This window comes from Achroia grisella, unplaced genomic scaffold, assembly GCF_030625045.1.
Source record: "Achroia grisella isolate CSIRO2021 unplaced genomic scaffold, CSIRO_AGI_Agris_v1 utg146, whole genome shotgun sequence".
NCBI classification, from domain to species: Eukaryota; Metazoa; Arthropoda; class Insecta; order Lepidoptera; family Pyralidae; genus Achroia; species Achroia grisella.
In genome coordinates this window covers 5,466,216-5,478,095 of record NW_026712636.1, presented here as the reverse complement: position 1 = coordinate 5,478,095, position 11,880 = coordinate 5,466,216, and the positions used below count along the sequence as shown (strand labels likewise).

Below are 11,880 nucleotides of genomic sequence, written 5' to 3'. Positions count from 1 at the left end.
TGGCGATGGCGTCCTTGATCTCCTTTATAATAGTGCCCTTCAGGTTGCCGGATACTTTGACCGCGGCAAGAACCTTCCGGGCACTATCCTCGATGGTGGCGCCGAGTTCATCAGCGCGACGGACCTCTGTTACTGAGGCGGAGACGGCTCTGGAGGGCCCAGCGTCAGACGCCGAACCCTCTGTCTCCATTCGGGTGGCACGCTTGCTCTTCCCTTTCCCCAGTTCGGCTTTCGGGCTCGGGACCCGTTTCGCCACCTCTACAACCTCGACGTCGTCGTCGGAGTCCAGGTCTTGCGGCCTCTCGACGACGCGCCTCTTCCGCCGAACACGTTTGGGCGAAGTGCTCACCCTTACGTTGAGGCAGTCCTCAGATGTTACGGACATGGAATTGAGGCAGTCCTCCGACGCAGCCGACAATCCGGACTCCGTGCACTCGGAGTCCATGCCGGCCACGTGGATCTCAAACTCCTCAATCCCTTTCACGGCCTCAACGCACCTCCTAACTTCATCCTCCCACTCCTTTCTCCGGCTGTCCGCGTCCCCCCCAGAATACTTGGGACGGCCCACCCCCGGCAAACCCGGTGCGGTGGGGGAGGATTCTCCGGCCGCAGAGCGACCGGTACCTCCCTGGGGTATCCTTTTACGTTCAGCCATTCATTTTTGTCCTTTTTACGGGTGTGGTCCCGACCTCCTGCCACGAACGACGAAAAAAAAGAAAACGAAGAAACAAAACCAAAAAGACAGAAAAGACAAACAGACAGACAAAGACAGATAAAAACCAAAGACAAACTAAAACCCGAATAAATTAAAACAAAACAATAAAAGAAGTAAAAACCCAAACAAAACAAAGAAGAAGAAACGAACAAAAAGAAGACTAAAACAAGAAGTTGGGCGGGTTCCTAACTCCGGGATCCTCGACTTTTGTCGAGGCATAGGAATCCTAAACCCGCCCAACCTGCCGGGCTACTGGCCGACATAGTAGCCGTATCCCGAAGGAACGACTACTATCCCGCCCGGGGCGTACCAGAACCAAACCATTGCTCGGCCACCGTTCCCCGCGGACGTATCCACGAGGATGGGGAAGCCCCCCAATGGCAGGCCCATACTAGGAGGTTGCCCGACCCACGCCCCAACCTAACCTAACCTAACCTAACCTAACCTAACCTAACCTAACCTAACCTAACCTAACCTAACCTAACCTAACCTAACCTTTTTTTTTTTTTTTTTTTTTTTTTTTTTTTCACGTCAGGAAAATCCATCATGGAGAACCATTCCCTTAGGGAAGAATGGATACTGCCGGACTCCTACCTGCTAAAAACCTGACGACTGTTCCTCCTCGACATAATCGCCGTGGCCATGGGATACGCAAAGCATTCACCAAGACCACCGGCATGGTTCCCATCGAAGGGACCTCCATCTAGGCGTGCAGGGAACAGTCTCTGCACGCCACCTCCAGACCCTAAAACCTCCCCGGCGAGCTTCGGATTGCCCTAACAATCCTCCACCCTAGGGTCAATTTTGGAGTCGATGCACACCTGATTTTACTCAAGTGTCCATCGACTCCCCCCCCCCACCTGTGGCCCGTGCCGCGGCTCGGGCCTTCGGCGGGCGACACAAATTTGTGACGCCCACTCTATGGTCGGACTTGCGACCCGCCGCGGCACAGTACCGGCAGTGCGGTGATGGCGCGGCGCACCGTGCGGCCTTGTGGCCGGGCTCGCTGCAGCGGAAACAAATTCCGCTGCAGTCTTCCCCGGCGGTGCATCGGATGCCCACATGGCCTGTAAGAAGGCACCGATAACACCGCTGAGGACGCGGGTCCAGCGACTGTACCCGCGCCATCATCCACCCGATCTTCAGCCGGCCGGCCTCGGCCAACTTCTTGGCGGCGGCCACAGGACACCGCACCCAAATTGAGCCCGTACCCTGCGGGTTGCGCCGGATTTCCCCGGTTTTCACCGAGGACTCCCGGCACTCCCCGTCCCGCATGATCGCGACTACCACGTCGGCCACCGACACCGAGTCGTCCAGGTCAACGAGCCTAAGTTCAGCCGTTTTGACCGGTCTCGAGACCCGGACGTCCTCGGGTAGGACCTCCTCTATCTTGGCGGCCAACGCGTCCGCCTTGTCGCCTGTGTCTTTGCCGGGAATCTCCAGGATACGGGCCCCAGTTCTTCCTACCCTGTACCTAAGGTCGGTGATACCGAGCTGGGCCAATGAGATATTGGCCTTCGCATCGGTGAGCACCGACCTATAGGTGACGCCCCTCTCCTCGGCTCCCGGACTTATGGTTAAAACCACTGCCGATGACCGAGGGGGACGTGCCTTCACTTTACGCGCGGGCTTACGCTGCGGTTCCTTCTTTTGGCCGCTTGGCCCCTTCGTTGGTGGCGTATTGGCAGCGGCTGCCTTACGCCTCTTGCGTCTCACGACCGTCGACCAGCCCTCCTTGTTTTCCGACGACGTCGACGGCTGTGGAACGTGTCCACCACTGGGCTCCCGTTGCGGGGCCCTGTCATTCCTTGGACCGGATGATCCGGCAGTAGGCACACTCCTAATCTTTGGAGACCGTTTCCTCTTCGCCGAGATCCGCTCTTCCATCTCGGCGAAGCGGCTCTCCATCATTTCGCCTACTCGCCGGATGATCCGGTCTTCGGCGTCCTCCTTCTGTATTCGAGGTGAGGCGCCTTCCGGCGCAGCCTCCGTTGTTCCCGCTATGACGACTGGCGGGAGGTCCGCCGCGGTCTTAAGCTCCTCCACTGTCTGTAGGGCTCTTTGGAGGGCAAGGCGGTCTAGAGCGTTCTGTTTCCTCATATCCTCTAGTTTTTGGACGCTCTCCCGCCTTTGCCTCTCCCACCCCTCTCTCTCCGCCTTCAGCGCTGCTAGTTCGTCAGCAAGCGCGGCGGAGGACTGTGACGCCATTTGTAGCTGTCGGAATTTCTTCCGCTCTTCGATTGATTCCTTCAGCATGGCCGACTTTATCTCCTTCACTTCGTCCAGCTCGGAGCGAAGCTTTCGGACCTCCCTCCTGAGGGCGTCCTCCTCTGAGGAGCCAGACCTCATTTTCAGGGTTCTGGAGGCCGAGCGGATGGTGCCAACAGCTATCTTGATGTCCCTGATTATTGTGCCCTTCAGGTTGCCGGACTTTTTCACGGCGGCTAGAACCTGAAGGGCACCGTCCTCCACCTTGTCTCCGAGTTCGTCGGAGCCCAGCATATAGTCCTCCTCGGTAGCTTGGCAGACAGCAGCCACAGTACCGGGGGATTCCGCCTCTGACGCCGACGCCTCGGTCTCCATTCGGGCCACGGGTTTCCCCTTCCGTTTCCCCTTTCCCTTCCCCTTCCCAACACTCGGGCTCGTGTTTCGCTCTGACGAAACCTCCACTACATCGACGTCGTCATCGTCGGAGTCCAGTTGTTGGTGGATCTCGACTATTCGCCTCTTCCGATACTTTTTCGGCGAAGTACTCCTACGAAGTGCGAAGAAATCGTCCGAACGCATCGACAATGAGGAACCCGTCCGCTCCGAGTCCATCAATGCCTCATCCTCGATCGCGCTCAGAAGTCGCAACTCCTCTTGCGTTCTCCTAACCCTCTCCTCCATCTCCAAATGACATACCGTGTCCCCCCCAGAAAACGTGGGACAGCCCACCCCCGGCAAATCCGGTGCGGTGGAGGAGGATTCTCCGGCCGCTGAGCGACCGGTACCTCCCTGGGGTAGTTTGCTTTTGCGATCTGTCATTTTCATTTTGTTCCTTTTTACGGGTGTGGTCCCGAACTCCCGCCAACGACGAAACAGAAATAGAAATAAAACCAAAATGATAGAAAAGGACAAAGACAGAGAAAGACAGACAAAACCCAAGACAAACTAAAAACAAATAAATTAAACCAAAACAAAAGAAGAAAAAAAACAAACCAAACAAAGAAGATGAAACAAACAAAACGAAGACAAAAGAGAAAGTTGGGCGGGTTCCTAACTCCGGGAACCTCGACTTTTGTCGAGGTATAGGAATCCTAAACCCGCCCAACCTGCCGGGCTACTGGCCGACATAGTAGCCGTATCCCGAAGGAACGACTACTATCCCGCCCGGGGCGTACCAGAACCAAACCATTGCTCGGCCACCGTTCCCCGCGGACGTATCCACGAGGATGGGGAAGCTTCCCAATGGCAGGCCCATACTAGGAGGTTGCCCGACCACACGCCCCAACCTAACCTAACCTAACCTAACCTAACCTAACCTAACCTAACCTAACCTTTTTTTTTTTTTTTTTTTTAACGTCAGGAAAATCCATCATGGAGAACCATTCCCTTAGGGAAGAATGGATACTGCCGGACTCCTACCTGCTAAAAACCTGACGACTGTTCCTCCTCGACATAATCGCCGTGGCCATGGGATACGCATAAGCATTCACCAAGACCACCGGCATGGTTCCCATCGAAGGGACCTCCATCTAGGCGTGCAGGGAACAGTCTCTGCACGCCACCTCCAGACCCTAATGCCTCCCCGGTGAGCTTCGGATTGCCCTAACAATCCTCCACCCTAGGGTCAATTTTGGAGTCGATGCACACCTGATTTTACTCAAGTGTCCATCGACTCCCCCCCCCCGCGTGTGGCCCGTGCCGCGGCTCGGGCCTTAGGCGGGCGACACAAATTTGTGACGCCCACTCTATGGTCGGATTTCCGACCCGCCGCGGCACAATACCGACACTTCGGCGATGGCGCGGCGCAGCGCGCGGCCTTATGGCCGGGCTCGCTGCAGCGGAAACATATTCCGCTGCTGTCCTCCGTAGCGGTGCATCGCACTCCCACGTGTCCCGTAAGGAGGCAGCGATAGCACCGCTGGGGACGCGGGTCCAGCGACTGCACCCGCGCCATCACCCACCCTATCTTAAGCCGGCCGGCCTCGGCCAACTTCTTTGCGGCGGCCACAGGGCACCGCACCCACACGGATCCCGTTCCCTGGGTGTTGCGCCGGATCTCCCCGGTTTTCACCGAGGATTCCAGGCAACCCCCTCACGCATCACGGCTACGACCACGTCGGCCACCATTACCGAGTCGTCCAGATCTCCAATGCGCAGCTCGGCCGACTTCACTGGCCTGGAGACCCGGACGGTGTCCTCGGGCAGGACCTCCTCGATTTTGGCGGCCAACGCGTCTGCCGCCTCGCCTGTGTGCGTTCCGGGGATCTCCAGGATACGGGACCCGGTTCTCCCTACTTTGAACCTCAGGTCGGTGATACCGAGCTGGGCCAAGGAAATCTTGGCCTTCGCTTCGGTGAGCACCGACCTGTAGGTGACGCCCCTCTCCTCGGCTCCCGGCCTCATGGTTAACACCACTGCCGATGAGCGAGGGGGGCGTGCGTTAACCTTCCGCGCGGATGCCTTCCGCTGCGGGGGTGCCTCTGTTGGCCGCCGCGTGGCCCCTTCGCGGCGGACGCGCATTGGCGGGAGCCGTCTGGCTTGCGCCAGCGCCCTTGCGCTTCCCGCGCCGTACCACCGTCGACCATCCCTCCTGGTTGGCTGAGGTCGACGGCTGCGGGTCTCCTCCCCGGCTGGGTTTCCCGGTCTGTGGGACCCCATCGGTCGCCGGCCCGGACGATCCGGGAGCAGGCGCACTCTTAGCAGCCTTTGGTGGCCGCTGACGCTTCGCCGAGATCCGCTCCTCCATCTCGGCGAAGCGGGCGTCCATCATCTCGCCTACTCGCCGGATCATCCGGTCTTCGGCGTCTTCCGATGGGGTCCGGGGTGCGGCACCTTCCGGGGCTTCCGCTGTTGTTCCCGTGATGGTCACGGCGGGGAGCTCAATGGCATTCCTCGCCTCCTCCAGCTCAACCTGGACCTTCCGCAGGGTGGCACGATCCAGAGCATTGGCCTTCTTCAGCTCCTCTAAAAGCCGCCTGTTCTCCTGTGCCTCCCGCTTCAAGACCTCATTCTCAGCCTTGAGCTGAGCTACTTCCTCGGCCAAGTTGGTGGAGGAGCGCGCCGATTTGCGGAGGGCGAGGATCTCCCTCTTATCCGCCAATGCCTCGTCCAGTGCTCCCGCGGACATCTCCTTCGCATGAGCAAGGTCGTCTCTTAGGCGGGCGTTCTCCCTTGTGAGAGTCGCCACTTCGGAGCTGACCGTCCTCTCCTTCAGAACCTCCGACGCTGACCGAATGGCGGCGACGGAGTTCTTTATCGCCTTGACGATGGTGCCCTTCAGGTTGCCGGACACCCGCACCGCGGCAAGAACCTGGAGGGCACCCTCCTCAATCGAAGCACCCAATTCGTCAGCGCCCATCTCTTCGACGCGCCGCACCTCACCGCCGCCAAATGTTCCGCGGGTGGCAGTCGCCGGGGCGGAGACGGATCTGGAGGAACCGGCTTCAGACGCCGATCCCTCTGTCTCCATTCGGGCGGTTCGCGCCCCCTTCCCTCTTTGCGATGGGCTCATAGCCCCTCCTGTCCTGGGTGTGGACACCTCTATTAAATCGACGTCGTCGTCGGAGTCCAGGTCTTGCGGCCTCTCGACGACGCGCCTCTTTCTCCGGAACCTTTTGGGCGAAGTGCTCACCCTTTGGCACTGTTCCTCTGATCCCAACGATAGCGAGGACCCCGTGAATTCGGAGTCCATGTTCGCCACGTGGACCTCATAATCGGATATGTCCGCCACCGTCCGACATATCGCCTTCACCTTCTCTTCCCACTCCCTCCTAAGACTGAGCGTGTCCCCCCCAGAAGACGCGGGACAGTCCACCCCCAGCTGATCTGGTGCGGTGGAGGAGGATTCTCCGGCCGCAGAGCGACCGGTACCTCCCTGGGGTATATTCTTCTTTCGTTCAGCCATTTCATATTTTTCCTTTTTACGGGTGTGGTCCCGATCTCCCGCCAACAACGACGAAAAAGAAACAGAAAAGAAAACCAAAAAAAAAAAAAAAAAAAAATAGGACAGACAAAAGACAGAAAAAAGACAGACAAAAACCAAAGACTAACTAAAACCCAAATAAATTAAAACAAAACAAAAAGAAGTAAAAACCCAAACAAAACAAAGAAGAAGAAACAAACAAAACGAAGATTAAAACAAGAAGTTGGGCGGGTTCCTGACTCCGGGATCCTCGACTTTTGTCGAGGCATAGGAATCCGCAACCCGCCCAACCTGCCGGGCTACTGGCCGACATAGTAGCCGTATCCCGAAGGAACGACTACTATCCCGCCCGGGGCGTACCAGAACCAAACCATTGCTCGGCCACCGTTCCCCGCGGACGTATCCACGAGGATGGGGAAGCCTCCCAATGGCAGGCCCATACTAGGAGGTTGCCCGACCCACGCCCCAACCTAACCTAACCTAACCTAACCTAACCTAACCTAACCTAACCTTTTTTTTTTTTTTTTTTTTTTTTTTTTTTTTTTTTTTTTTTTTTAACGTGTGGAAAATCTTCAAAAGACCGTCACCCCGCCGGAGGGATGGCGAGGTGGTGTGTGAGACTTGACTCACTAAAAACCACACGGTATACCTCGAGGTGCCTTTGAGCCGAGGACAGGGGTTCGCATTTGCATTCCACCCTGACCCCGGCGGCATGGCCCGTCCTGTAGATGTTGTAGGACGGGCCCCTCTCTCTGGTTAGGGTGCTCTGGACGCACCCTACCTACTCTTGGAGGCGCGTGGGTACACGCGCGCACCTCCAGGGGCCTGGCTATGGGGCAACGCCTCCCTCAAGGCATCGCCCCGGCCCCTGTGGGGGGTAGAGTCAGGACGGAGTTGGGCTCGTCCCGACGTCTACGCCTGGTCCTCCGGCGGCGGATCACTGGGGCGGATGGGTCGTTCTCACGCTCCCTCTCCGCCGCCTCCTTCTGCGACATCACTGCTTCGCAGAAGGCCACCATTGCCAGCCACGACCTCTCGCTCCTGACCATTTCCCGAACTACATTCGGCAGCGAGAGGTCGTCCCCCACATCCGCGACCAAGACGCGGCGCTCCTCTGCAAAAGCAGGGCACTCCTCCAGCACGTGCTGCGCCGTGTCCTGGTCGCATCCACACTGGTGACAGCAAGTTGTCGGCTCTCTCCTCGCGACGTTACACAGGTACCGCCCGAAACAGCCATGTCCGGACAGCACCTGTGTAAGTCGGTAGGTCAGCGGTCCACGCCGCCTGCCCATCCACTTCTTGAGTACAGGACGGACAGCTTCGACGGTCCTCAGGCCAGCCGTTGGATATGCCAGCCTCTCCTGCCATTTCTCCCTGAGGACTCGCCGAAGATGGGATTTCCGTTCCGCGATTTCCACTCCAGAAGGCTCCCCTCCCTGGGCCTTGGCCTCCGCGCGCCAATGATAGAGAGACGCGCGGGATTCTGCCTCTAAGTCCCAGGGCGGAGAGCCCGCAAGCAAGCACGCCGCCTCACCCGAGATGGTGCGGTACCCTCGGATGGCCCTCACAGCCATCGCTCGCTGCGGACGCAGGAGCGTGGCTGTGTTTTCCCTGGACAGGGCCCCATGCCAAATGGGGGCCCCGTATAGGGCCATCGACTGCACCACATTCAGGTAGAGACGGCGGCAATTGCCACCCGGCCCCCCGATATTGGGCAACAACCAGCTTAGAGCGCCGGCCGTCGCCATAAGACGAGGAGCCAGGTTCCTGAAGTGGAACCGGAAATCCCAGCGACTGTCGAGGTCAAGCCCGAGGTACCTGATGTACGGCCTGACCTCCAGACTGTGGCCGCTGACCACGAGACGGGCTCCTGGCGGCGGCGCTCTACGGGGCCCATGAAAACACAGGACCTCCGTCTTGTCGAGCGCCACCTCGAGCCCCAATCTCCTTATTCTGCCGACAACTTGCGTCACACTGGCGGTAGCCAACCGGGCAGCCTCCCGGTAGTCCTGGCCCCGAGAGGTGACCAGCGTGTCGTCCGCGTAACATACGACGCTGGTACCCCGGAGCAGAGCGCCCCGCAGATTCCAATCGTAGCCGATGTTCCACAGGACCGGACCCAGAACCGATCCCTGTGGAACACCGCGCTGCATCTCCCTCTCTACCATCGCGCCATTCCGCCCGATGCACACCACCTTCCGCTCTTGAAGGTAGGCCCCGATCACGTCCCTCAGGTAGGGAGGCACTCTATGATGTTTTAGTGCCTCCCTTATACACTCGAAGGGGAGGGTGTTGAAGGCATTTTTGATATCCAAGGATACCGCCAACAACACCCCCTCTTTGGAAACCACATTCTCCGAGAGGGCACGGACTTGCGCGATCGCATCTATTGTGGACCGGCCCTCTCGGAAACCAAACTGATTCGGGGAAAGATCGGGACCCACTTCGACCAGGTGCTTGACGAGGCGGCTCACTATAACCCTCTCAAACAGTTTGCCGACCTCGTCAAGGAGCACAATCGGGCGGAACGCCGAGGGAGAGATGGAATCTACGGGGCGTCCCTCCTTACGGAGCAGGACTACCCTGCCCGTTTTCCATTTGTTGGGAAATCGTCCCGACTCCATGCACTCGTTAAAGAGGCTATGGAGTCGGTCCCCAAGGGCACCGAGGGCCAAGTAGAGAGCGAGGCCGGGAACACCATCGGGTCCCGGGGCGGTGTTTTTGCCCCGGAGCCTGTCCACGGCCGTGGAGAACTCCGCCGTCGTTATTACCGGCACCCCAGCATCTACGGGGCCGCCGCCGTCTTGTTGACGACCGCGCGGCCCCATTGGGGGGGGTGTGAACTCCGGCTGCTCTGGAAACAGAGCTGTCAACACCCCCTCCAATTGCTGGGGCTGGAGGCTCTCTGCCACGGGGGGCGTCCAGGGGCGTAGTTTGCCCCTTACGCTCCTGTATGGGCGCCCCCATGGATCTTTGTTGAGAGTCTCCAGGAGTTCCTCCTTGGCTCTCTCTTTGGCCCTGCTGATGGCGAGCTGCAGCGTCTTCTTCTTCTGCGTGTATTGCGCGTGCAGCTCAGCTTCTATAGCGGCGTCGCGGCCCCGCCTGAGACGGCGGTGCCTAGTGTACTGGCGTCTAGCGGCCATGCTTTCAACTCGCATGGCCGCTATCTCTTCGGACCACCAGTACACTTGACGTCTCGGAGGGGGAGGGCGGGCCCGGGGCATGGCCGCATCACAGATGCGAGCCATGGCTTCCCCAAGCCAATTAGCTTCCTCCTCTACCTCCACAGGCCTGGATGGAGATGGTGACCAGGCCTGCACTATAGAAGCCTCCACCAGCAAGTCTCTATTGAGACGCTTCAGTGCCCATTTGGGGAACGTCGGAGCGTTTCTCTCCGGGCGATCCGGGTGCGGAGCTCCGGACGGGGGGAGAATGTCGAACCTGATATAACGATGGTCCGACAGGGTCTCCACCTCGTCCATCACCTGCCAGCTCTGCACCCGACGTGCGATGGATGGAGTGGCAAGGGAGACATCCACTATAGATTCCCCCTGCCATCGCACGCATGTGGCGACCGACCCAACATTTAAACTGCGAGATCGGACGCCACCGCCCAATCCTCCAGGACCGCGCCTCGCGCACTAGTACTGGGGGAACCCCAAGCCATGGATTTGGCATTGAGGTCCCCCATGACGAGCACTGAACGGGCCGAATGGACACTTATAACGGTGGCCAGCCCGTTCAGATACTGTTCGAATTCGGCGACGGTCCTGTTGGGAGAGAAGTACACTCCGACGACGACGATTTCCCCCCAACTCACACCTACGTAGCCCCGGCCCCTGAAAAGGGGCGAACAGGGAGGGGAGGCAGAACTCCCCCCGACTCGGATGACGGCAACCAGGCCGTCGGAGTCGCCGAACCAATTTACAGATGGCGGAACTCTGTATGGTTCGGCGACTACGACCAGATCCACGAGCCACTCAGCCGCACTCTGGAGGAGAAGATCCTGAGCTGCGGCTGCGTGGTTCGCGTTTGCCTGAAGGAGACGGAGGGACCTGGGAGCCATTAAGCGGCCGTCTCCTCTTCCAACCCTGCGTAACTATTCGTGGTTACGGCGGCGGCGGTCGCAGGAGGTGCGGGTGCCGGCCCCTTCTTGGCGATCTGCTTCCGTGAGGAGCAGCTTTTGCTCCCCAGCCAGTGGCCCGCCGGTTTTCCTGCTTCGGAGCAGATCGCACACCCCGGTGCAGCAGTGCAGTCAGCAGCCTTATGACCTGGCTTGCTGCACCGGTAGCAAAGGCCGCTACGGTCCCCCTCGTGCGGGCACCGAGTTCTTACGTGCCCGTTTTGGAGGCACTTGTAGCAACGTAGCGGCCTCTGCTTGAGGAGCTCCGCGGGGGCCGACACCCACCCAATGCGGATGCGGGCTGCCGTGGTGATTTTCTTTATCACCAGGATGGGAGCCCGCACCCAGCAAGTGCCGAGACCCGAGGCGTTAACGCGGATTTCTCCTGTTTTCACGTCCTCGGGTCTGCATTGTCCATCCCTGGTGACCGCCTCCACCACGTCCTCTGTTGTAACAGAGTCGTCCAGGCCCATGATTCGCATTTCTGCTGATTTAGTGGGCCTGGAGACCTGTACGGGATTGTCCCCCAGAACTTCGCGGAGCCTCGCTGCAAGGGCGTCCGCTTTCCCCCCGCTCTCGGAGCCAGGAATTTCCAAGATCCTGGCCCCCGTTGCGGCGGATTTAAACCGCACCTCCGTAATTCCCAGAGATGGGAGGTCAATGTTGGATTTGGCCTCCCTGAGAATGTTGGCATAGCTTGCCCCTGAGTTTTCTGCTTCTGGGGAGGGCGAGTATTACCGCCGCAGAGCGGGGAGCCCGAAGTTTACTGGGGGACGGGACCCCCTTCTTCTTCTGGGACCCGCCAGTCTTCTTGGATTGGGCCGCCGGATGGGCCCGCTTTGGTCTCAGGTCGAACCGTGATGCGTCCGTTTTTCTTCACTACGGTCGCCCACTTGTTCCTGTAGGGGCGGA

The 11,880-nt window shown here is 59.1% G+C and overlaps 2 protein-coding genes across 2 annotated transcripts; both read right to left on the bottom strand.

Annotated features, from left to right (window-relative positions):
* Window positions 1–1,546: 1,546 nt before the first annotated feature.
* LOC131855568 (uncharacterized) lies at window positions 1,547–3,742 on the bottom strand. The gene has a single exon (XM_059206843.1). It carries the CDS (start codon window positions 3,740–3,742, stop codon window positions 1,547–1,549), a length of 2,196 nt encoding a protein of 731 aa, XP_059062826.1.
* Window positions 3,743–4,580: 838 nt separating this feature from the next.
* Window positions 4,581–4,877, bottom strand: LOC131855567 (uncharacterized). Its single transcript, XM_059206842.1, has one exon. It carries the CDS (start codon window positions 4,875–4,877, stop codon window positions 4,581–4,583), a length of 297 nt encoding a protein of 98 aa, XP_059062825.1.
* Window positions 4,878–11,880: the final 7,003 nt, after the last annotated feature.